General features: G+C 39.7%; 1 protein-coding gene across 5 annotated transcripts in view; it reads left to right on the plus strand.

The window, feature by feature from the left end:
- Positions 1-27,081, plus strand: part of PheRS-m (Phenylalanyl-tRNA synthetase, mitochondrial) — a 160,223-nt gene that overhangs the window by 23,360 nt on the left and 109,782 nt on the right. For all 5 annotated transcript variants that reach the window (XM_070095063.1, XM_070095065.1, XM_070095078.1 and 2 more), the window contains exon 3: positions 26,739-27,068. In XM_070095063.1, the coding sequence (XP_069951164.1) occupies positions 26,739-27,068 (330 nt within the window). The remainder of the gene's footprint in view (positions 1-26,738; positions 27,069-27,081) is intronic.

A 27,081-nucleotide genomic window follows, 5' to 3' on the forward strand; every position in this document is an offset into this window, starting at 1 on the left:
AATCCACATCAACTGGTGAGTCTAATATTCTTTCACAAGTGCGCTGATATTATTTTTACCATTTCTACACCATTTATACACTAATGCAGTAGTCTGCATAACAGTAAATCTACTGTTTTTTGTGAGAATAAAAATTCAAAGTGGAAAGCAAAAGAGATGTAAGAGGGGCCTGGGGATGTGACTAATGAACAGAGAAAATGTTATTTTAGTGCAAAGAATGTCTGTCTTGTTTATTCTGGACCATATTTGGAAATTGGCATCTTCTGAAATTTATGTGAAATTGGCAAAAATAGCCAATTTCTGACCACTTTATTGGATAGCTGAAACCGGTAAATGGGTAATTTCTTGTACTCATTTCATAGACAAAATGGAGTTCTAGCGAAATAGATATGATTTTTGGTGGCTAGTACACTGGAATTGGCCAAAAATAGGGCTCAAATTGGGCAAAATCGCCGATGCGTAAACATCATCGAGACCGCTAACTTTGCGAGAGCATAGTTCCGTAAGTTTTCCATCAAATTTCATACTTTTGGTGTCATTATGATGGGGAAAAGATTCTCTATCATTTCACAAGAAAAAATAATTTTTTTTTCCGAAAAATTTTTGACCCTGAGAACGAGTTTAGGAGAGGGTGTCTCGACCCTGAAAGGGTTAATTGTTCAGCCTTTACATAATCCCTGAACTCCTGTACGTACTTTTCAGCCGCTTTTTTGTCAGAACTTGCAGCCTCTCTATGCCTTACAACACTGTGTATGCCACTATGCTTCTTAACCCTTTGAGGGTCCGTCCCGTAGATCTACGGCTTTACGTTCAGGGTCCAAACCGTAGATCTACGTCATGAGCTCAGCTCACTCTGATAAACTGTGAGTGGTACATTTGGGCCTAGATATGAGAGAATACATCTATGTGGTATGTGTGCGCCACATAAAACAGATCCTGCAGCATGCTGTGTATAGTGAGAGAAAAAAAACTGAAATCATTATTTTTCGATTAAAACAGCGACTTTGCAGTGTTTTTTCGTATGTTTTTTATAGTTGTATTTGCGATTTGTTGGTCTCATTTGATAGAATGGAAGACATATTACAGAAATAGAGATGATTTTGATTGGTTTTCGCACTGGAAATGGCTTGAAACTGAGCTCAAAGTAGCAGAAATGTTAAATTTTTGCCGATATTCAAGAGTAAACAAACGACCTCACACGTCTAATACACGCCAGCTGGTGGGTCTAATATGCATTCACAAATATGGTGATGATATTTATACAATTATTACAGTATTGCATAACAGTAAATCTTCTATTTTTTGGTGTGAATAAAAATTCATTATGTGAATAAAAAATAAAAATGGAATTTATTTGTAAAGCCTCAAAACGTAACTAATGAACAGAGGAAATGTTAGTTTAGTTCCAGGAATACCTACATTGTTTATTCTGGACCCTATTTTGAAATTGGAATATTTTGAACTGTGTGTTAAATTGGCCAAATTAACAATTTCCGATCACTTTAATTTGTAGTTGAAACAGTTGACTTGGCGATTTCTTGTGCTCAATCGATAGAATAGAAGTAATACTAGTGAAATAGCTAAGAATTTGGTCGACTGGAGTAATGTAATTGGCCTAAAATGGGAGTCAAAGTCTGCAAAATCGCCGATTCGTAAATATCGCTGACACATCAAAATTCGCGAGAGCATAATTTTGTCAATTTTCCATCAAATTTCGTACTTTTTGTTTTATTACCTTCACAAAAAGATTCTCTACCATTTCATAAGAAAAAATAAAATTTTTTTTTTTTGAAAATTCTTGGACACTGGGGCACCACTTCAGATTTGGGCCTTGGACCCTGAAGGGGTTAAATCTCTCAAAGCACCCTTTGCTGGCCCTAAATTCACTACCAGCAGCACTTGTTCCAGGAGTTTTCTGTAGAAGATCCTCATATAACTCCTTTGCCTTCTCACAAATAATTGATTCCACAACACTATCTCCCACTAATTGTTTTCCTTAATCCACAATACCAACACCTTCTCCATCTTGTCCATTATTAGTGACCTTTGTTTCGTTATATAACTTACTCCTTTCACAACATTAGTGTCCTTGATTTGTTCTTTCTTTGCCAGGATGGATGTAATGGTAGATTTGTTTTTCCCATACATCCTGGCAAGTTCCAGCACCTGCATACCCCTCTCATATTTATCAACCACTTCACGCTTAAATGCCATGTGTTTCTCACTTTTTTTTACCACAGGAACTTTACTTGGAACTTTCTTTGGAGCCATGGTTGCTTATTTTGCACTTTTGCACTTTCTCTAGTTTCTTTACATGCTTGGCTAGGTGTGGGTTCCAAACTGGTGCCACACACTCCAATATGGGCCTTACGTACACGGTGTACAGGGTCCTGAACGATTCCTTATTAAGATGTCGGAATGCTGTTCTGAGGTTTGCTAGGCGTCCATATGCTGCAGCAGTTATTTGGTTGATGTGCGCTTCAGGAGATCTTTTTCCTTGAGTGAGGTTTGTAGTCTCTGCCCCCCTAGACTGTACTCCATCTGCAGTCTTCTTTGCCCTTCCCCAATCTTCATGACTTTGCACTTGGTGGGGTTGAACTCCAGGAGCCAATTGCTGGACCAGGTCTGCAGCCTGTCCAGATCCCTTTGTAGTTCTGCCTGGTCTTCAATCGAATGAATTCTTCTCGTCAACTTCATGTCATCTGCAAACAGGGACACTTTTGAGTCTATTCCTTCCGTCATGTCGTTCACAAATGTCGGAAACAGCACTGGTCCTAGGACTGACCCCTGTGGGACCCCGCTGGTCACAGGCGCCCACTCTGACACCTCACCACGTACCATGACTCGCTGCTGTCTTCCTGACAAGTATTCCCTGATCCATTGTAGTGCCATTAATCCGTTCCAGCGGAATTCCTGGCTCTTGGGAGGCAGAAGAAAATAATGCTAATATCAACTCTACAGTTTATTTATCTATCACAATTGATCTAATATGACATAATAAACAATATAAATCACATAGAAACATATACTCTAGAACCTTGTTCAGCTATCAAATCTTTGGGGCCCAGTCCCTGGACCCATTATGTACCTCTCTAATCTGTAAATACCTTTGTAACTTGTCATGATTGTGACCATATCTACCTGGAGTTCATTACCTTTGTAACTTGCTCATCTATCAAAACTTTGGAGCCCAGTCCCTGGATGCATTATGTACCTCTGTAATCTTTTGACTACCGCCCACAGGATAGGTATGGGGTACGTAATAAACACATTAAACTGGAAACTACTCTAGAATGAATAAAATATTATGTGACGAGTGGTGGCGGCCACTCCCGAGGTATAAATAATTATCGCTCTGACCATATCTTCCCATTCTTGCTCTTCTGAGGTCTTATAAGAGAAAACTGAGTGTTTGTGAGGTTAGCTGCATTAGATCCCAAGTTTCATAAGGAAAACACTGAAACAAAACCGATTTTCTCGGAACTTATTTTTTCCTGAGTCAGGAGATCGTCCTACGTTTTGGGTAAATATCTCAGAAGTAAATCAGCGTAAATGCCTCGTGCCTTCTTGCAGAGAAGGCACAAAATACAGGTCTTCCTCAACATTTGCATTTTCAACTTTCACGGGCTTCACACATTCGCGAATTCCCAACCGCCAAATCATATTTATGCTGAGGACCATGAAGCAAACACAACACAAGAGAGATGCTTCCATGGCAGGATAACCATGTGCACTGTTATGACGTTTGCTGTGCCAACTAGTGGTGGCACATTTGAAGCCCACTTATAACTCGGATTTTGGCTTGCAATTCAAAGCAAAAAATCGACTGAGCGATGGCTCATAACTCAGAAAACTCATAAGTCGGGGCACTCATAAGTCAAGGTACCACTGTATTCAGTTGTCCTGTTAGTAACTAAGCCTGCATTTTGTGGGGATATTGTGCTAGTCTGTATTTGGTTTAATGCAAATTCTACTTGTATGATTTCATAACTTAAACCAATTTGTAACATACACTGTGTCATTTCCCTCTTTCCTACTGATGGCCATCACTCAATACCTCCACTCCTCTCCCTCTGCCATTTTTCTCACCCTTGCTGAGTGGTGCTGAATATAACCCACAGTAGTTTAGCATTTTTCTAGATATACTGTAGTACAGGTCCGCCATCACAAATCCGGCAATCAGTTATTCGGCACTAATTTTGTCTAGCATAATTTAAAATTTCCAGGGTCGCCACACCAACTTGCTGGTACTGTTTGGTGGCGCTACTTGCTGCATAAGTCATTCCAATTTCTTTTTCTCCATTTATTGTTTTAACCTGCTTACTTTTAGCCCTAGCCATGGTTCCAATGAATAAAAGAAATGCTTCTCATTATGTAAAGCACCTACACAGTACATTATCCATTAAAGATAAGGTGGCTTTGAAGCCACTGTCGGTTGCCATGAGCTCAGTCTCATGAAGCAGGAGAATATGCTTTATTATTATGCTAATATCAACACTACAGCTTATTTGCCTATCACAATTGATCTAATATGACATAAGAAACAATATAAATAACATAAAACATGTTAAATACTCCAGAATGAATAATATTTGGCATAACAGGGAGGAGTTCGACAGAGGTATGAAGTATTTTAATATGCACTCCATACCCATCCTGTGGGCGGTAGTCAAAAGATTACAGAGGTACATAATTGGTCCAGGTTCTCCTATCCCTGTCTTGGGGGCTTATATTAGAGAAAACAGAGTGTAGCACAGGGCTAACTGTGATATACACTCGTACTGCACCATAAACCTGAAACAAAAAAGTTATTTTCTCTCTATAGATTATCACACATAGCAGCGTATGTGTAGAGAACCAAGGATAACCCAAAAAAAGTCAACGTGGCTTATTTTTAGTACCTGGCTTGGGTTAGCCATATATGATTTTTGGTAAATATTCGATTCCCAGCCAGGGTAGAAACATTAGGCGTGTTTCTTTACACCTGTTGTCTATGTTTACCGATCACTAAATGGGTACCTGGGTGTTAGCCGACTAGTGTGGGTGTTATCCTGGGACACTGACATAATTTTCTTGAAATATTCTGCGTAACAAGCGGCTTTCTATACAGTAGTATGTCACTGATGTCAGCTAGGCCTGTATACCTTGTACATGTACGTGTAGTAAATAAAGATATTATTATTATTATTATTATTATTATTATTATTATTATTATTATTATTATTATTATTATTATTATATTATTTTCTCAGTTGTTTGTTGGGTTATCTTATTCAAACTTGGGCAATGTATGATGGAAAGATACTTCTTCACATACACCAAAAATGAAAGAAATCAGACCATAAATAGCGGAGTTCACTTCTCAGCCATTAGCGGTCGCTTAGCAGTATATTTTTGTATGGTTGTTATGGTTATATTCTCATTTTTTCGGTCTCATTTGATAGAATGAAAGATATATTACAGAAATAAATATGATTTTGATTACTTTCATGATGAAAAGTACCTTGAAATTGCTCTCACAGTAGCGAAAATGTTCTATTCTTTAGCGAAGCTCAAGAGTAAACAAATGACGTCACCGTCCAATATCTGTCCGCCTGCCAGTTTAAATTCTATTATGGACGGAGTCAAGAATGGCTTGACATTATTTATACAATTATTACAATAATGCAGCAGTCTGCATAACAGTAAATCTTCTATTTTTTTGTGAATAAAAATTCCAAATGAAAAGCAAGAGTACTATAAGAGGGGCATGTAGCTGTGACTAATGAACAGAGAAAATGTTATTTTAGTGCCAGGAATGTCTGCATTGTTTATTCTGGATCCTATTTTGAAATTGGCATCTGTTGAAATTTGTGTGAAATCAGCCAAATTGCCAATTTCTGACCACTTTATTGGGTAGTTGAAATAAGTGAATGGGCAGTTTCTTGTACTCAGTTGACAGACTAGAAGTAAATAAGTTTATTCAGGTATACACAAATACAGTTACATAGATTATCATACATAGCAGTGTATGTATAGAGAACCTAGGATAACCCAGAAAAGTCAGACAAAGTGACTTATTTCCAGTACCTGGCTATGGCTTGCCATATATGATTTTTTGTAAATATTTTTTTTTTCTCTGTTGTTTGTTGGGCTATCTCATTGAAACTTGGGCAATGTATGATGGAAAGATGCTTCTTAACGTACAACAAAAAATAAAAAAGATGGACGATAAATAAGGGAGTTAACTTCTCAGCCATTAGCCACCTCTTTGCAGTATATTTTCGTATGGTTTTTATGGTTGTATTCTCATTTTTTTGGACTCATTTGATAGAATGGAATATATATTACAAAAATAGACATGATTTTGATTGCTTTCATGACAAAAAGTACATTGAAATTGAGCTCAAAGTAGCGGAAATGTTTGATTTTTGCCGATGTTCAATGAACTGTGTAAGTCAAGTTGGTTAATTTTATTAAGTGTATTGTAACCTAACCACTCTGTAATCCGGCAAACTCAGTAATCCGGCACACTACAGGTGCCAATGATGCAGGATTTGTGATGGAGGACCTGTAGTAGCTTAGATTAGATTAGATTTTTTATTTTGACAAATTACATGGTTGTACAGAGGAATATAATAGGTGTACATGCCAAAAGCCCCTCTGTATGCTGAGCATTTTGGGCAAACTTAAAGATTAACCTAAGAATAGGTTAAGAATAGGTAGTAGGTTGGTAGACAGCAACCACCCAGGGAAGTACTATCGTCCTGCCAGATGACTGTGAAACAGAAACCTGTAACTGTTTTGCATGATGGTAGGATTGCTGGTGTCTTTTTCTGTCTCATAAACACGCTAGATAACAGGGATATCTTGCTACTCCAACTTACACTTTGGTCACACTTCACAGACATGCACATGCATATATATATACATACATCTAGGTTTTTCTCCTTTTTCTACATAGCTCTTGTTCTTCTTTATTTCTTCTATTGTCCATGGGGAAGTGGAAAAGAATCTTTCCTCCGTAAGCCATGCGTGCCGTATGAGGCGACTAAAATGCCGGGAGCAATGGGCTAGTAACCCCTTCTCCTGTAGACATTTACTAAAAAAGAGAAGAAGAAAAACTTTATAAAACTAGGATGCTTGAATGTGCGTGGATGTAGTGCAGATGACAAGAAACAGATGATTGCTGATGTTATGAATGAAAAGAAGTTGGATGTCCTGGCCCTAAGCGAAACAAAGCTGAAGGGGATAGGGGAGTTTAGGTGGGGGGAAATAAATGGGATTAAATCTGGAGTATCTGAGAGAGTTAGAGCAAAGGAAGGGGTAGCAGTAATGTTGAATGATCAGTTATGGAAGGAGAAAAGAGAATATGAATGTGTAAATGCAAGAATTATGTGGATTAAAGTAAAGGTTGGATGCGAGAAGTGGGTCATAATAAGCGTGTATGCACCTGGAGAAGAGAGGAATGCAGAGGCGAGAGAGAGATTTTGGGAGATATTAAGTGAATGTATAGGAGCCTTTGAACCAAGTGAGAGAGTAATTGTGGTAGGGGACCTGAATGCTAAAGTAGGAGAAACTTTTAGAGAGGGTGTGGTAGGTAAGTTTGGGGTGCCAGGTGTAAATGATAATGGGAGCCCTTTGATTGAACTTTGTATAGAAAGGGGTTTAGTTATAGGTAATACATATTTTAAGAAAAAGAGGATAAATAAGTATACAAGATATGATGTAGGGCGAAATGACAGTAGTTTGTTGGATTATGTAATGGTAGATAAAAGACTGTTGAGTAGACTTCAGGATGTACATGTTTATAGAGGGGCCACAGATATATCAGATCACTTTCTAGTTGTAGCTACACTGAGAGTAAAAGGTAGATGGGATACAAGGAGAATAGAAGCATCAGGGAAGAGAGAGGTGAAGGTTTATAAACTAAAAGAGGAGGCAGTTAGGGAAAGATATAAACAGCTATTGAAGGATAGATGGGCTAATGAGAGCATAGGCAATGGGGTCGAAGAGGTATGGGGTAGGTTTAAAAATGTAGTGTTAGAGTGTTCAGCAGAAGTTTGTGGTTACAGGAAAGTGGGTGCGGGAGGGAAGAGGAGCGATTGGTGGAATGATGATGTAAAGAGAGTAGTAAGGGAGAAAAAAGTTAGCATATGAGAAGTTTTTACAAAGTAGAAGTGATGCAAGGAGGGAAGAGTATATGGAGAAAAAGAGAGAGGTTAAGAGAGTGGTGAAGCAATGTAAAAAGAGAGCAAATGAGAGAGTGGGTGAGATGTTATCAACAAATTTTGTTGAAAATAAGAAAAAGTTTTGGAGTGAGATTAACAAGTTAAGGAAGCCTAGAGAACAAATGGATTTGTCAGTTAAAAATAGGAGAGGAGAGTTATTAAATGGAGAGTTAGAGGTATTGGGAAGATGGAGGGAATATTTTGAGGAATTGTTAAATGTTGATGAAGATAGGGAAGCTGTGATTTCGTGTATAGGGCAAGGAGGAATAACATCTTGTAGGAGTGAGGAAGAGCCAGTTGTGAGTGTGGGGGAAGTTCGTGAGGCAGTAGGTAAAATGAAAGGGGGTAAGGCAGCCGGGATTGATGGGATAAAGATAGAAATGTTAAAAGCAGGTGGGGATATAGTTTTGGAGTGGTTGGTGCAATTACTTAATAAATGTATGGAAGAGGGTAATATCATGTGGGAGTTCGACACGTGGATTAGGTAAAGAAATACTCACGTAGGCTGGTAGTACGTATAATTACAGATAATGTGGGTAGCGCCCTTACAGCCGTTACCTAGTCTCTCTGCTCTCTCTCGTACAACTGACTGACTGGCCGCCCACAGTACCCATATGTGAGGGGGTCTTTGAATAGTGCCAGGTCAGCACAATATGAATAGACAGTGACTCAGGCAGAGACGGTTGGTCGTGAGTCAACTGGCACAGTGGTTACTGGTAACTGGTTACTACTACTGAGAGCTCGGCGATGCTAACGTATGTCGTCCCGACATACAACTAATACAAACTAGGGCAGGTATACGGCTTGGGCTGATTCTATACAATGTCAAAGTACACAACAATTAAACATTATAACATACATAAGTAAAACATTGGAATGGAAGCGTACGTAACTGAAACTGTAATGCAATACAAGGTATAATATAGCACAACTTAAAACTCAACGTTGAGATTACACAGTAGAAGTGATAAAAAAAATTTGAGCGATCGATCTGTATTCATGTGATCTACGGATTCTGAGGGAGGAATATATACAAAGAAAGAGTGTTTAACAGAAAGGCAGATTCGGTGCACTCAAATCTAGACTGTTAACTCTCAGAATGCGGAGAGAACATGAACACAAAAAAAAAATTCTTGAATACTGATAAGTTGATACTGTAATTATTCATCTATACAGGTTATTTACATTTAACCCCAACTCTGCTAGGGTAAGATTGACATATGCAGAATGGGTGTCATCTCTGGGATGATCAAACTCTGTAGCATTGGCTAACTCATGCTGTATTTGAGGCAAATCTGAATTGGATGTTACAAATGATACTTGAGGATTTCTCAATGCCTGTCGTGTACGTAGGGAATAACGACATTCAGGTTGATCGTCTGACTGAGTATCAGAGGAAGAGAGTACAGGATCAGGAGGATTGTCAGAGTCTGTCACATTAGTCTGGGTTGGAACATCATTATCATCACATACTAACTTCACATGATCTAAATGCGATTCTTTATACTGACCAGTACTAATCTCTCTAACCTTATACTTATTACCAGTGATATGTTCAACTACTCGATAAGGACCAACAAACTTTTGATCAAGCTTTGGCATTGCAGACATTTTGTTAAAGTTAATCAGCATAACTCTCGAACCTACTTTGATTTTGGATGGCTTTGCTCGAGTGTTTGCGACTCTTGTAAATTCTGCTGTTGATTTATGAAGTATTTCACGGATTCTTCTAAAAACACTTTGAGCTAAGCTGGTACGAGTTGCTATGAAATCATCAGGGTTGTAATTTGGTTTCGGATTAGAATATAACAACTCATAAGGCAAACGTTTATCTACACCATACAATGCATAATGTGGAGTGTCACCTATAGAAACATTGTAAGCAGAATTTATAGCACACTGCACATCAGGTATAACTTCATCCCAAGTTTCACTGTTGGGATTGATAGTGGCTCTCAAGACATCAAGTACTTTCTTATTGGTTCGTTCCGCTAACCCATTGCTGGCAGGATGATGAGGAACAATGGTGGATTTAGAGATCTTGTACAAGGTACACAAATTTTCAAGAATCTCATTACAGAATTCACCTCCATTATCTGTTACTAGGGACTTAGGGGTGGTATGCCTGCAGATAATGCGTTCTTTAAACGCTTTAGCTACTGTCTCGGCAGTCTTATCTGCAATAGGAACTAACTCACAATATCTGGTGAAATGGTCTACCATAACACACAGATGTTTGTTACCTTGGAGGGAACATTGGAAATTAGTTAACAAATCTAGCGCAACTCTTTCCCACGGTTCGCTAGTAGTTGGATATACTTGGATTGGATTAGGACCATTAGCATTGCCTTTATGTTGCATGCAGACACTACATTTCTTAACATACTCAGAAATATCAGTTGCCATACGAGGCCAAAAGTATTTCAATCTGGCTTGTTTTACTGAACGATCCATACCAGGGTGTGCAACACCTGGTACATCGTGAACTAGCTGTAAGGCTACATTCACTAGTGACTGTGGAATTACTAACTGGTATGCTCTTCTGCTAGGAGTACCCAACTCGGCTGTTCGATACAGTAATTCTTGGTTCATGACAAAGTCACTGATGGGTGCTGGTGGCTTCACAGTCAGAATAAGATCTTCCTGGAGCAGGAATCGAATCACACCAGACCACATGGGATCTGTTCGTTGGGCATTCTTTACATCTTCAGCACTAAATGGAGGGTCTGCAGTTACTATACTAACATGTCGCGATAAGGCATCTGCGACTACATTTGACTTGCCAGGTAAATGCTCAAAGGTTGGATTGAACTCTTGGATAGTCAAGGTCCATCTGGCTAACCTTCCAGTAGGTTGTTTGTTCTGGAATAAGGGTATCAGTGGAGCATGGTCTGTCAAGACATGAACAGAGTACTGATAAATAATGTCTCGGAAGTGCTTTAAAGACCATACTATTGCTAAAGCTTCTTGCTCAGTTACTGTATAATTACGTTCAGCCTTCGTAAGGACTCGGCTAGCAAATGCAACTGCGTTGTACTTGCCATCGGTCTTCTGAGCTAGTACGGCACCTATGCCAATTGAACTAGCATCAGTTGTCAGATAGAAGGGCTTAGAAAAATCTGGAAATTTCAAAATTGGAGCAGATGTTAGCTTTTCTTTTAGAGTTCGGAATGCTCTTTCTTGACGGAAGGTCCAAACAAAAGGAGCATCTTTCTTAAGCAACTCAGTTAGAGGAGCAGCTATGGAAGAAAAATTGGCAATGAAGGATCTATAAAAACCTGCTAAGCCCACAAAGGATCTTACGGCATCAGCAGTTTTGGGAGTTGGAAAATTTAGTACTGCAGTTACTTTACTTTGGTCAGTCGTAACCCCTCTAGGAGTGACTACGTGACCAAGAAACTTAATTTCTGATCTGAAAAATTGACATTTAGACAGTTTGATCTTTAAATTGGCTTCTTCAAGCTTACCAAGTACTACATCAAGTCTTTTCAAGTGTGTATCCACGTCTTTAGACATGACGATTACGTCATCTAAGTACACCATAAGTGCATTACCTATGAGACCTCTAAAGATATTAGTCATGAGCCTTGAGAACGTGATAGGGGAAGATCGTAATCCAAACGCCATACGGAGGAAGTGATAATGACCTGTAGGAGTGGAGAATGCAGTTAGCTCTTGGCTGTCCTCGTGAAGAGGGACTTGCCAAAACCCTTGTAACAAATCTAGGGTTGAAAAGACTTTGTTATCTCCGATATTACGTAAAAGATCACCCAGTACAGGGAGTGGAAAGCGATCTGGAATGGTTTTCGCGTTTAACTTCCTAAAGTCAATCACTGGGCGCCAAGTACCATCCTTCTTAGGTACTAGTATCAAGGGTGCATTCCAAGGGGAATTGCTAGGTGCAATAACTCCATCATCAAGCATTTGATTGATCAATTCTTCTGCGACAGCAACTTGTGAATGAGGCATTCTGTATGCAGGTATGTAGATAGGTCTAGTACCAGGTTCAAGTGGAATACGATGGGACAATAAGTTCGTTATACCCATCTTCTCACCTGGTAAAGCAATGGCTTTACGACGTTTGTTCAACAGAGTCAACAAACGCTTGACTTCATCTGGGAAGTCAGTGGGAGCTAAGTCTTTCTCCTCAACTGGTGGAACAGATTGATCCAGTGAAGTGGATGAGGTCTCCCCGGTAGAAATAGCACCGACCCACTGGTCAGGTGACAACTCATCCTCTACCTGAACAGGGTAAGGATAGTGAACAGGGTCAACAAGATTGGTATTTGCTCTGAGGCGAACACTGTGACCAGAAGTGTTGGCCAGGAAGAAATGGATCTTACTATCTCTTACAACATGTAAGGATGGTTCAACAAATAGACCTTTTACTTTGCAGGAATCACTGTCAACTAGGACGTTATCACCATCTGGAACACTAGGAACAACTACAGACACTCTAGTGAGAGCACTAGCCGCAACAGAGACGTCTTTCTGCAGACGGCATGTGACATCAACAAGAGATGGCATTACTAGTTTCAAGTAATCGTTTTCTGACAAGGCATCCCCTGTGGAGAAACTACTACTCGAACTAGCAGTCATTGCAGGGATAGGTTGTGCACTCAAGGCAATAAGTCTCTCTGCTCTCTCTCGTACAACTGACTGACTTAATTGCAAAATCCGGGTCAACCCCTCGGAGATTGAAGCAATTAGCACATGAACTAAGCCAGGAAGCTTGAAACGGCTACAACAGGCTTGCAGGTTGGAGGTGGTGAGTGAGGGTAAGCGGCTGGCTGGAGGTTCACCTTTGCCCGCCGGCTACTCACAAACAGTCTTCTAACGTCTTGAATTACCCTTAAAACTTAATCCACGCTCCACACCGCTGTCACCATTTATCATGTGGGAGTTCGACACGTGGATTAGGTAAAGAAATACTCACGTAGGCTGGTAGTACGTATAATTACAGATAATGTGGGTAGCGCCCTTACAGCCGTTACCTAGTCTCTCTGCTCTCTCTCGTACAACTGACTGACTGGCCGCCCACAGTACCCATATGTGAGGGGGTCTTTGAATAGTGCCAGGTCAGCACAATATGAATAGACAGTGACTCAGGCAGAGACGGTTGGTCGTGAGTCAACTGGCACAGTGGTTACTGGTAACTGGTTACTACTACTGAGAGTAAGGTACCTAGGGATTGGCAGAGAGCATGCATAGTTCCTTTGTATAAAGGCAAAGGGGACAAAAGAGAGTGCAAAAATTATAGGGGGATAAGTCTGTTGAGTATTCCTGGTAAAGTGTATGGTAGAGTTATTATTGAAAGAATTAAAAGTAAGACTGAGAATAGGATAGCAGATGAACAAGGAGGCTTTAGGAAAGGTAGGGGGTGTGTGGACCAGGTGTTTACAGTGAAACATATAAGTGAACAGTATTTAGATAAGGCTAAAGAGGTCTTTGTGGCATTTATGGATTTGGAAAAGGCGTATGACAGGGTGGATAGGGGGGCAATGTGGCAGATGTTGCAGGTATATGGTGTAGGAGGTAGGTTACTGAAAGCAGTGAAGAGTTTTTACGAGGATAGTGAGGCTCAAGTTAGAGTACATAGGAAAGAGGGAAATTATTTCCCAGTAAAAGTAGGCCTTAGACAGGGATGTGTGATGTCACAGTGTTTGTTTAATATATTTATAGATGGGGTTGTAAGAGAAGTAAATGCGAGGGTCTTGACAAGAGGCGTGGAGTTAAAAGATAAGGAATCACACATAAAGTGGGAGTTGTCACAGTTGCTCTTTGCTGATGACACTGTGCTCTTGGGAGATTCTGAAGAGAAGTTGCAGAGATTGGTGGATGAATTTGGTAGGGTGTGCAAAAGAAGAAAATTAAAAGTGAATACAGGAAAGAGTAAGGTTATGGGGATAACAAAAATATTAGGTGATGAAAGATTGGATATCAGATTGGAGGGAGAGAGTATGGAGGAGGTGAATGTGTTCAGATATTTGGGAGTGGACGTGTCAGCGGATGGGTCTATGAAGGATGAGGTGAATCATAGAATTGATGAGGGGAAAAGGGTGAGTGGTGCACTTAGGAGTCTGTGGAGACAAAGAACTTTGTCCTTGGAGGCAAAGAGGGGAATGTATGAGAGTATAGTTTTACCAACACTCTTATATGGGTGTGAAGCATGGGTGATGAATGTTGCAGCGAGGAGAAGGCTGGAGGCAGTGGAGATGTCATGTCTGAGGGCAGTGTGTGGTGTGAATATAATGCAGAGAATTCGTAGTTTGGAAGTTAGGAGGAGGTGCGGGATTACCAAAACTGTTGTCCAGAGGGCTGAGGAAGGGTTGTTGAGGTGGTTCGGACATGTAGAGAGAATGGAGCGAAACAGAATGACTTCAAGAGTGTATCAGTCTGTAGTGGAAGGAAGGCAGGGTAGGGGTCGGCCTAGGAAAGGTTGGAGGGAGGGGGTAAAGGAGGTTTTGTGTGCGAGGGGCTTGGACTTCCAGCAGGCGTGCGTGAGCGTGTTTGATAGGAGTGAATGGAGACGAATGGTTTTTAATACTTGACGTGCTGTTGGAGTGTGAGCAAAGTAACATTTATGAAGGGGTTCAGGGAAACCGGCAGGCCGGACTTGAGTCCTGGAGATGGGAAGTACAGTGCCTGCACTCTGAAGGAGGGGTGTTAACCCTTTGAGGGTCGACAGGCCCTCTCCGAAACTCGTTCTCAGGGTCGGCCAAATTTAAAAAAAAAAAAAAAAATTATTTTCTCTTGTGAAAAGATAGAGAATCTTTTCCCGATCATAAAGACACCAAAAGTTTGAAATTTGATAGAAAACTTACGGAATTATGCTCTCGCAAAGTTAGCGGTCTCGGCGATATTTATGCATCGGCGATTTTGCCCACTTTGAGCCCCATTTTCGGCCAATTTCACTGTACTAGTCGACAAAAAACATGAATATTTCGCTAGAACTCCATTTTTTCTATCGAATGGGTGCAAGAAACCACCCATTTATAAATTCAACTATCCAGTACAGTGGTCAGAATTTAGCAATTTTGCCAATTTCACACAAATTTCAAAAGATGCCAATTTCCGAATAGGGTCCAGAATAAACAAGAAAGACATTCCTGGCACTAAAATGACATTTCCTCTAGTCATTAGTCACGTCTCAAGGGCCCTCTTATATCCTTTTGCTTTCCACTTTGAATTTTTATTCTCACAAAAAATATAAGATTTACTGTTATGCAGACTACTGCATTAGTGTAAAAAATGGTATAAATATTATTGGTGCACTTGTAAAAGAATATTAGACTCACCAGTTGACGTGTATTGCACGCTTGGCACGATTTGTTTACTTTTGAAGTTTGGTAAAAATCGAACATTTCTGCTACTTTGAGCTCAATTTCAAGGCACCTTTCATTGTAAAACCAGTCAAAATCATCTCAATTTCTGTAATATGTCTTCCATTCTATAAAATGAGACCAAGAAAACTAGAATACAACAATAAATACCATACGAAAATACACTGCAAAGTCGCTGATTTATTAAAAAAAAATGGTCAAAGTTTTTTTTTTTCTCATTATGCACTGTGTGCTGCAGGATTTTTTTTAGACTGTGCACACTGACCACATAGACCCATTCTTTCACATGAAGGCCTACCAGCTTTCTCCCACTAGATTTGAGGCCGCTAGAATTTATGAGTACTAGTACGTCAAAAACCCCTACGCGTAAAACGTACTAGTACGACCAAAACCCTCAAAGGGTTAATGTTGCAGTTTAAAAACTGTAGTGTAAAGCACCCTTCTGGCAAGACAGTGATGGAGTGAATGATGGTGAAAGTTTTTCTTTTTCGGGCCACCCTGCCTTGGTGGGAATCGGCCAGTGTGATAATAAAAAAAAAAAATAAAGAATAGTAAGGCTATAATACATAGTTCATATGGTCATTAGATGAGTTAAAGTACAGGAAAATTTAGTATTATATCAGGTGATGCTACATGGTTTTGATAAGTCTAGTAGAGACTTTTTACACTATTAAATTAGTTAATAAAGATTACAGTATGACAATGTAACAATTTAAAACAATTGACAATGTGATGTATTACAGTTTAGTGCTATGTAAAACAATGAAATTTGGTATTACAATGAAACAATTTACATTATGATGGTCTGTATTACAATCTACTACTATTGAAAATGGTGAAAAGAACAGATATCCTAATTTCAAAGTAGTAAGTGGTTGAGCATTCATCAGCACAATATGAGTAGTTTTTGAGAAACTGGTAGTGGTTAGGTATGGTTTGTCTGGTTAATTTTGGGTGATGAAGTGATTTCTTCTTTGGGTGATGAGGTGATTTGAAGACAGGGATCCTTTAGTTCTAGCAGTGAATTCCATATCTTCGGGCCTTTTACGTGCATAGCATTTTTACATAGGGAGAGATGAACACGGGGAATATCGAAGAGTGATTCGTGTCTGGTATTATGGTTGTGTGTTCTGTTATAGTTATCAAGGAGGAGTTTGAGAGGAGGGTTTACATTAGAGTATAGTGTTCTGTGTATGTAGTAGGCACAGTAATGTGTGTGGATGTTTTGTATATTAAGTAGGTTAAGACTCTTGAAAAGTGGTGGAGTGTGTTGTCTAATACAGGAGTTAGTAATCAATTGCATTGCAGCTTTTTGCTGGGTTATTAAAGGCTTAAGGTGTTTTTCTGTGGTTGAGCCCCATACACAAATACCATAGGTGAGGTAAGGGTAAATGAGAGAGTGGTACAAAGCTAGAAGAGCTGATTGGGGTACATGGTACAGTATCTTTGAAAGGATGCCTACTGTTTTGGAGACTTTCTTGGAAATTTGCTGTATGTGTGTCTGAAATTTGAGACTGCAGTCAAGGTGGAGACCTAGAAATTTGCCCTCTGCCTGTCTCGAAATAGGTGAACCATTTATCAATATGTTTAGCTGTACATTTGAAGCTCTGTTTCCAAAAAGCATGAAGTAGGTTTTGTCAATATTGAGAGTAAGTTTGTTGGTAATCATGCTAGTAGATATTTTTAGCAGTTCAGCATTTACTGTCTGTTAGTATGGTTGAGTTTGGGTGAGAAAAGACAAGTTGTGTCATCTGCAAATAAAATGGGTTTAAGGAGATTAGATGAGTTTGGTAGATCATTGATGTAAATGAGAAAGAGAAGTGGGCCAAGAACGCTCCTCTGTGGGACTCCAACAAGAGCTGGTTGTGTAGTGGAACAGGCTCCATTTGTATATACATACTTGGTTCTATTGTTAAGAGTTTAAGTAATTGAGAGAGTGTCCTCTGACCCTGTAATGTTCAAGTTTTTGGTGCAAAAGGTCATGGTCAACTGTATCAAAAGCTTTTCATAAGTCTATGAACAGTCCCAAGGGAAATTCATTTTTCTCGAGTGCAGAGTATATTAGTGCAAGCGTATGTATAATAGCATCATTAGTACTGTTTTTTTTGGTTTGAACCCAAACTGACAAGGGTTGAGTATGTTGTGGGATACGACGTAGGAGTAGACCTGTTTGTGTATTAATTTTTCGAAGATTTCAGATAGTAGGGGCAGGTTTGATATAGGCCTATAATTGCAGCAGGCCTGTTGGCCCATACTAGGCAGGTCCTTTACAATCCATCGCACTAACAAAATATTTACCTAACCAATTTTCAATGCCACCCAAGAAATAAGCTCTGTTAACCCTATCCAATCATATGCATGTCCCACTCAAATCCAACCCCTCTCACTCATGCATTTATCCAACCTAAATTTGAAACTACCCAAGGTTTTAGCCTCAATAACCCAACTAGGTAGACTGTTCCACTCATCAACTACCCTATTTCCAAACCAATACTTTCCTATATCCTTTCTAAATCTAAACTTGTCTAATTTGAATCCATTACTGCGGGTTCTCTCTTGGAGAGATATCCTCAAGACCTTATCTATATCACCTTTATTAATACCCATCTTCCACTTGTACACTTTGATCATGTCTCCCCTCATTCTTCGTCTAACAAGTGAATGTAATTTAAGGGTCTTCAATCTTTCTTCATAAGGAAGATTTCTAATGCTATGTATTAATTTAGTCATTCTATGCTGAAAGTTTTCTAACGAATTTATGTCTATTCTGTAATATGGAGACCAGAACTGGGCTGCATAATCTAGGTGAGGCCTTACTAATGATGTATAAAACTGTAATATAACCGCTGAACTTCTGTTGCTTACACTTCTTGATATAAATCCCAGTAATCTGTTTTCTTTATTACGTACGCTTAGGCATTGCTGTCTTGGTTTAAGGTTACTGTTTACCATAACCCCCAAGTCCTTTTCACAATCTGTATGGCTAAGTTCTACATTATTTAACTTATAAGTGCTAGGGTTATGGACACCCCCGAGCTTCAGAACCTTGCATTTATCTACATTGAACTGCATCTGCCACTTTGCTGACCAGGTATTGAGTTTGTCTAAATCCTCCTGAAGTTCCCTGATATCTACATTTGAATCAATTATCCTACCTAACTTTGTGTCATCGGCGAATTTGCTCATTACACTAGTAATTCCCTCATCAAGATCATTGATATATATTATAAACAACAACGGGCCTAAGACTGATCCCTGTGGAACGCCACTTGTTATGGATCCCCACTCGGATTTAACCCCATTTATGGACACATTCTGCTTCCTGTCTGTGAACCATGACTCTATCCATGACAGCACTTTACCCCAGTGCCATGAGCTGCCACTTTCTTTAACAGTCTTTGGTGCGGTACTCTATCAAAAGCCTTACTAAAATCTAAATAAACAATATCAAATTCTTTGTTGTGATCAACAGCCTCAAAAGCTTTACTGAAGAAAGTTAATAAATTAGTTAGACAAGAATGACCTCTCATGAATCCATGCTGAGTATCATTAATCAGATTATGCTTATCCAGATGGCTTCTCATAATCTCAGCCATAATTGACTCTAGTAATTTGCCTACAATTGAGGTTAGGCTTATTGGGCAGTAATTTGAAGGTAATGACTTGTCCCCTGCTTTAAAAATAGGAATTACATTAGCCATCTTCCACATATCAGACACTACACCTGTTCGAAGAGATAAATTAAAAATATTAGTTAACTGTTCATAAAGTTCCATTTTGCATTCCTTAACTTTTAAACTGTCCAAGCAGATCTATGTTCACATGTGTAGTGCTCCAAAAGTAGATCTATGTTTTTTTTATATATTTTCAAATATAACAAAAAAAAAAAGATCAAAGTTTTTTTACACTTTTTCAAATGTAAAAAAACAAAAGATCTACTTTTTTTACATAATTTCAAATGTTGAAAAACGTAGATCTATGTTTGGACAGTTTAAGGGTTAAGAACCCTTGGAAAAAGCTCATCAGGACCCGGTGATTTATTTTGTTTCAGACGGTCTTTTTGTTTCATAACCATTTCACTAGTGACTGTGATGTCACATAATTTATCTTCTTCGGTCCACTATGAAAGTTAATTACTGGGATATTGTTAGTGTCTTCCTGCGTAAAAACCGAGAGAAAATAATTATTTAAAATCGAGCACATTTCATTCTCTTTGTCAGTAAGATGCCCCAAATTATTTTTAAGGAGCCCTATCTTATCCCTAACTTTTGTTCTATACACCTGGAAAAAACTTTGTGGGTTAGTTATCGAATCCCTTGCAACTTCAATTTCACACTCCCGTTTAGCTTTTCTTATCCCCTTTTTAACGTCCCTCTTAATGTCAATGTACTGATTCATAAGATGACCCTCACCTCTTTTGATACGTCTAAAAATTCCTTTCTTCTGCCATAAAAGATGTTTGAGCCTATTATTCATCCATTTTGGGTAATTTCTATTCGATCTAATTTCCTTATATGGGATAAATGTTCTTTGGGCAGCATGTATTGTGTTAAGAAAGCTGTCTTACTGATGGCTCTCTTCATTACCCCAGTCCACAGATGATAAGTGTTCTCTAAGCCCATTGTAATCTGCTAAGCGAAAATCTGGGATCATTACTGAATTATCCCTACTGTTACACTTCCATTCAATGCTAAAGGTAATTGATTTGTGATCGCTTGTGCCAAGTTCCTCTGTAATTTCTAAATTGTTAACAAGGGTTTCCTTGTTTGCCATAACCAAGTCAAGCGGGTTATTTCCCTTTGTAGGCTCTGTCACAAACTGCCTCAAAAAACAACTCTGAACTACTTCTAAGAAGTCATTAGATTCTAAATTCCCAGTCAAGAAATTCCAATCAATATGACTAAAGTCTCCTAGAATTGCTACGTTATCGTGCCTTGTGGCCTTAACAATTTCCTCCCATAGTAGTCTCTCTTGGTCCCTATCTAAGTTTGGGGGATGGTATATCACTCCTAAAATCAGTTTTTCATGCCCCTCTGAAAATTCTATCCAAACAGACTGTATGTGTTACTTCAGACTTAATACCCGTTTTTATGCAACAGTTCAAGCGATCTCGGACGTACAATGCCACCCCACCCCCCTTCCCAATACTTCTATCTACTTGGAACAATTTAAAACCCTGAATGTGATATTCTGCAGCCATGTCCCGACTTTTTGAATTAAACCACGTCTCAGTTATGGCAAATACGTCAATGTTACCTGCACTAGCAACTAATCTCAACTCATCCATCTTATTCCTAACACTATGGCTATTAGCATAATATACATTGAAAGACCTTCCTTTCTCTTTACCCTTCCTGCTCATTTCTGTTTTTCTACTAAACCTATTACTGTCCTTGTCAGCTAGTGCCACTGGCTTTCCAATATCCACCTCGTTCTGCCTATTACTAGTTCCCCTAGAACTCATTTTATTACTACACTGGGACTTCACTGTTTTCCCACCAAAACCCATACCACTAACTATTCCTAGTTTAAAGCCCTAACAGCTCCCTCCACTGCAGTTGCCAGTGCCCCCACCCCAGACCTAGACAAATGTACCCAGTCCCTGGCATACATGTCATTTCTGCCATAGAAGAGGTCCCAGTGTCAATGAATGTTACCGTATTTTCCTTACAGTATTTGTCCAGCCAGCAATGGACACCAATTGCCCTGGACAACCATTCGTTTCCAGCTCCTCTCCTTGGCAAAATACCACATATGACAGGGTTCCTACCCTTCCTCCTAATTATTTCTATTGCTGACCTATACCTACTAATCAGGTCCTCACTCCTACATCTGCCAACATCGTTGCCTCCCGCACTGAGGCAGATAATAGGATTGCTCCCATTACCTTTCATGTTGTCGTCCAGATGGCTAACAATATCTCCCATCCCAGCCCCAGGAAAACATACCCTCTGCCTCCTCTCCCTGTCTCTAAGACAAAACGCCCTGTCTATAAACTTAACCTGACTGTCTCCAACTAAAACGATGTTCTTACCTTCACTTGTGGAATTCGTCATGACGTTCTCGATGGTCTTCGTTGGGGTTTCTGGGGATGTTTCACTCACGTCCGCCAATGCTTCCTTGGTGCTTGTTGTGACGTTCCCAGTAGACAACCCACATTTGTCAGGTAGCACCGAAAATGGGTTGGAAGTTTCCACAGTAGTCTTCTAGTTCTTCGTTGCTCCAACAGTCTTCTTGATCCTCAGCTTGGTTCCATGTTGTGCAGCTGCTGACCAGGTTCCTCTCTTAACCTGAGGACTCACAACAGGATTACTACGAATCCTCTTGTTCTCCGTTAATCGCCATATCTCCAGCTTAGCAACCCTAAGCTCCTCTTTTAGCTGCTGGTTGAGTTGCACAAGAGAGGGCATCCTGGTTCAGATTCACAGAGAGCACATGAACAAGTCTTCACAGAGCTAAGTACATGTCACCACTGGGCTAAGTACATGTCACCACTGAGCTAAGTACATGTCACCACTGAGCTAAGTACACGTCACCACTGAGCTAAGTACCAGCCTACCAGTTTCCTAAATCCCTTCATAAATATTACCCCGCTCACACTCCAACAGCACGTCAAGTCCTAAAAACCATTTGTTTCCATTTGCTCCTAACATGCTCAGGCATGCTTGCTGGAAGTCCAAGCCCCTTGCACACAGATCCTCCTTTACCCCCTCCCTCCAACCTTTCCTAGGCCGACCTCTACTCCGCCTTCCACCGCCTTCCCTCCAGTACAAATTTATACACTCTCAAAGTCATTCTATTTTGTTCCATCCTCTCTACATGTCTGAACCACCTCAACAACCCCTCCTCTGCCCTCTGGATAATGGTTTTGGTAATCCCATACCTCCTCTTAATTTCCAGACTATGAATTCTCTGCATTATATTTACACCACACATTGCCCTCAGACATGACATCTCCACTGCCTCCAGCCTTCTCCTTGTTGCAACATTCACCACCCATGCTTTGCACCCATATAAGAGTGTTGGTATAACTATACTTTCATACATTCTCCTCTTTGCTTCCATGGACGAAGTTCTTTGTCTCCACAGACTCCTCAGTGCGCCACTCACCTTTTTCCCCCTCATCAATTCTATGATTCACCTCATCTTTCATAGACACATCTGCTGACACATCCATTCTTAAATATCTGAATACATTTACCTCATCCATACTCTCTCCTTCCAATCTGATATCCAGTCTTTCATTACCTAATTTTTTTATCCTCATTCATCACCTTACTCTTTCCTATCTTCACTTTCAATTTTCTTCTTTTACACACCCTTCCAAACTCATCTACCAACCTCTGCAACTTCTCTTCAGAATGTCCCAAAAGCACAGTGTCATCAGCAAAGAGCAACTGTGATAACTCCCACTTTGTGTTAGATTCTTTATCTTTTAACCCCACACCTCTTGCCAATACCCGAACATTCACTTCTCTTACAACCCCCATTTATAAATATGTTGAACAACCATGGTGACATCACACATCCTTGTCTAAGGCCTGCTTTTACTTGGAAATAATCTCCCTCTCTCCAACATACTCTAACCTGAGCCTCACTATCCTCGTAAAAACTTTTCACTGCTTTCAATAACCTACCTCCTATTCCATACATTTGCAACATCTGCCACATTGCCCCCCCATCCACCCTGTCATACTCCTTTCCCAAATCCATAAATGCCACAAAAGCTTCTTTACCCTTATGTAAATACTGTTCACGTATATGTTTCACTGTAAACACTTGGTCTACACACCCCTACCCTTCCTAAAGCCTCCTTGTTTATCTGCTATCCTGCTCTCTGTCTTACTTTTAATCATTTCAATAATAACTCTACGATGCACTTTACCAGGTATACTCAACAGTCTTATACCCCTATAATTTTTGCACTCTCTTTTGTCTCCTTTGCCTTTATACAAAGGAACTATGCATATGCTCTGCCACTCCCTAGGTACCTTACCCTCTTCCATACATTTATTAAATACAAGCACCAAGCACTCCAGAACTATGTCACCCCTTATCTTTATCCCATGAACCCCAGATGCCTTTCCCCCTTTCATTCTGCCCACCGCCTCACAAACTCCCCCCACACTCATAACTCACTCCTCCTTACTCCTACCAACCACTGCAACACAATATCCCCCCTACTTTTAACATTTCTGTCATGATCCCATCAGTTCTTGCTGCTTTACCCCCTTTTATTCTACGTAATGCCTCAGGCATCTCCTCCACACTCACATCCTGCTCTTCACTCCTGAAAGATGTTATCTCCCTGACCAGTGCATGAAATTACCACTTCCTTTTCATCATCAACATTTAAAAGTTCCTCAAAATATTCCTGCCATCTGTCCAATAGCTCCAGCTCCCCATCTACTCTGTTTTTAACTGACAAATTCATTTGTTCCCTAGGCTTTCTTAACTAGTTTATCTAACTCCAAATTTTTTTTCTTATTTTGAGCAAAATTTCTTGCCAGTGCCTCTCCCACTCTTTCATCTGCTCTCCTATTGCATCCTCTCACCACTCTCTTCACCTTTCTTTTACTCTCCATATACTCTGCTCTTCTTACAACACTTCTGCTTTGTAAAAACCTCTCATAAGCTACCTTTTTCTCTTTTATCACACTCTTTGCTTCATAATTCCACTAGTCACTCCTCTTAGCTCCTGCACCCACCCTCCTATAGCCACAAACTTCTGCCTCACATTCTAATACTGCATTTTTAAAACTATCCCAACCCTCTTCAACCTCCCCACTACTCATACTTGCATTAACCCACCTTTCTGCCAATAGTTGCATATATCTCACCCTAACTTCCTCCTCCCTTAGTTTATACACCTCTCTCTTACTTGCTGTTGCCGTTTTCCTTTTGTCCCATCTACCTCTTACTTTAACTGTAGCTACAACTAAATAATGATCCGATATATCCATTGCCCCTCTATAAACATGTACATCCTGAAGCCTACCCATCAACCTTTTATCCACTAATACATAATCTAACAAACTACTTTCATTATGTGCTATATCATACCTTGTATACTTATTTATCCTCTTTTTCATAAAATATGTATTACTTATTACCAATCCTCTTTCTACACATAGCTCAATTAAAGACTCCCCATTTTCATTTACCCCTGGCACCCCAAATTACCTAATACTTCCTCCACAGCATTTTTCCCCACTTTAGCATTGAGATCCACAACCACAAGTACTCTCTCACTTAGTTCAAAACTCCCCATGCACTTGCTCAACATTTCCCAAAATCTCTCTCTCTCTTCTACACTTCTCTCTTCTCCAGGTGCATAAACACTTACTATAACTCACTTTTCACATCCAACCCTTATTTTACACCACGTAATCCTTGAATTTATACATTTATATTCCCTCTTTTCCTGCCATAACTTATCCTTCAACATTATTGCTATTCCTCGTTTAGCTCTAACTCTAGTTGTTCAAGAATGGTATATAATACCGACAAGATGAAATTAAGACACAAGTGCAACATCTGGGTATCTTTATTGTAGACGTTTCGCCATCCAGTGGCTTTATCAATACAAATTCCAGGACATAACTTGATGACAGTAGGACTATATACAGAAGATGAGGTAATCAGTCCCTCAACCTAGGAGTAGGTGCAAAGAGCACCGTAGTGGTTGAGATTCTGAAGCAGAAGTAAGGAGCCTGGCGCTTATATACTAACGTCAGGTGTAGCAGACGAGGGCATAGTCACTGGTAGACGGGATTCCCCAGTGGAAGTAGGTCCTTCCCAAAGAGATGGGTTAGTTGTAGTAGTAGTTGTCGTAGTCGTGAAGGTTATGTACATGTCCTTAGAATCAAGATTCCATTATGTTGCAGTGTCTGACAAGTTGTTCAAGAATGGTATATAATACCAACAAGATGAAATTAAGACACAAGTGCAACATCTGGGTATCTTTATTGTAGATGTTTCGCCATCCAGTGGCTTTATCAATACAAATTCCAGGACATAACTTGATGACAGTATGACTATATACAGAAGATGAGGTAATCAGTCCCTCAACCTAGGTGTAGGTGCAAAGAGCACCGTAGTCGTGGAGATTCTGATCAGAATCTCCACGACTATGGTGCTCTTTGCACCTACTCCTAGGTTGAGGGACTGATAAAGCCACTGGATGGCTAAACGTCTACAATAAAGATGCCCAGATGTTGCACTTGTGTCTTAATTTCATCTTGTCGGTATTATATACCATTCTTGAACAACTTGTCAGACACTGCAACATCATGGAATCTTGATTCTAAGGACATGTACATAACCTTCACGACTACGACAACTACTACTACAACTAACCCATCTCTTTGGGAAGGACCTACTTCCACTGGGGAATCCCGCCTACCAGTGACTATGCCCTCGTCTGCTACACCTGACGTTAGTATATAAGCGCCAGGCTCCTTCTGCTTCAGAATCTCCACGACTACGGTGCTCTTTGCACCTACTCCTAGGTTGAGGGACTGATTACCTCATCTTCTGTATATAGTCCTACTGTCATCAAGTTATGTCCTGGAATTTGTATTGATAAAGCCACTGGATGGTGAAACATCTACAATAAAGATACCCAGATGTTGCACTTGTGTCTTAATTTCATTCAGCTCTAACTCTATTTGAAATCCCTGACCTAATCCCATTTATTTCTCCCAAGTGAAACTCTCCCACCCCCTTCAGCTTTGTTTCACTTAAAGCCAGGACATCCAGCTTCTTCTCATTCATAACATCCACAATCATCTCTTTCTTATCATTCGCACAACATCCACGCACATTCAAACATCCCACTTTGACGGTTTTCTTCTTTTATATGTTATGATCATATGGTTTTTATGTTTCTCAGTGAAGCTGAGGTGAAACTACCATGTGTGGTGTCTAAATCTTAATACTGTAATTCTTTCCCATATTATTATAACATTTTATTGTTTAGTGTCAGTCTGGTTAATTTGATTTAAATTGATCCATTTATTTGAATCACACTTGAATGAAGGTTAATAATTAGTTTATTAAAATATAATATAAAATGGATGTACAGTGTAATTCACCAAAATAATTAAATGCACTACTGTACTATGTATACTCTTCCTTTTATTTCAGTCAACTCTAACCCAACTTTTCATTCATGTTCAACCAGGTGACCATAGCAGGAAGAGAGTATCTAACAGACCAAATGACCAATGTTACCTCACACCTCCTCTCACATGTTGGAAGAAATCTCCACTTGCAAAAATACCATCCACTGAATCACATCTCTCAACGGATAGTCCAGTATATGTATCAGAAATATGTTTCATCACGTGGAAACCCCCTCTTCTCTGTCCACAACCAAATTCACCCAGTTGTGACAACTTGGCAAAATTTTGATTCTTTGCTTATTCCCAAAGACCATGTTAGTAGACAGAAATCTGACAACTATTATGTTAATAAAGAGAACTTACTGCGAGCTCACACAAGTGCTCACCAGGTAAGTGTTTGGA

Source organism: Cherax quadricarinatus, chromosome 4, assembly GCF_038502225.1.
Source record: "Cherax quadricarinatus isolate ZL_2023a chromosome 4, ASM3850222v1, whole genome shotgun sequence".
Classification (NCBI taxonomy): Eukaryota; Metazoa; Arthropoda; class Malacostraca; order Decapoda; family Parastacidae; genus Cherax; species Cherax quadricarinatus.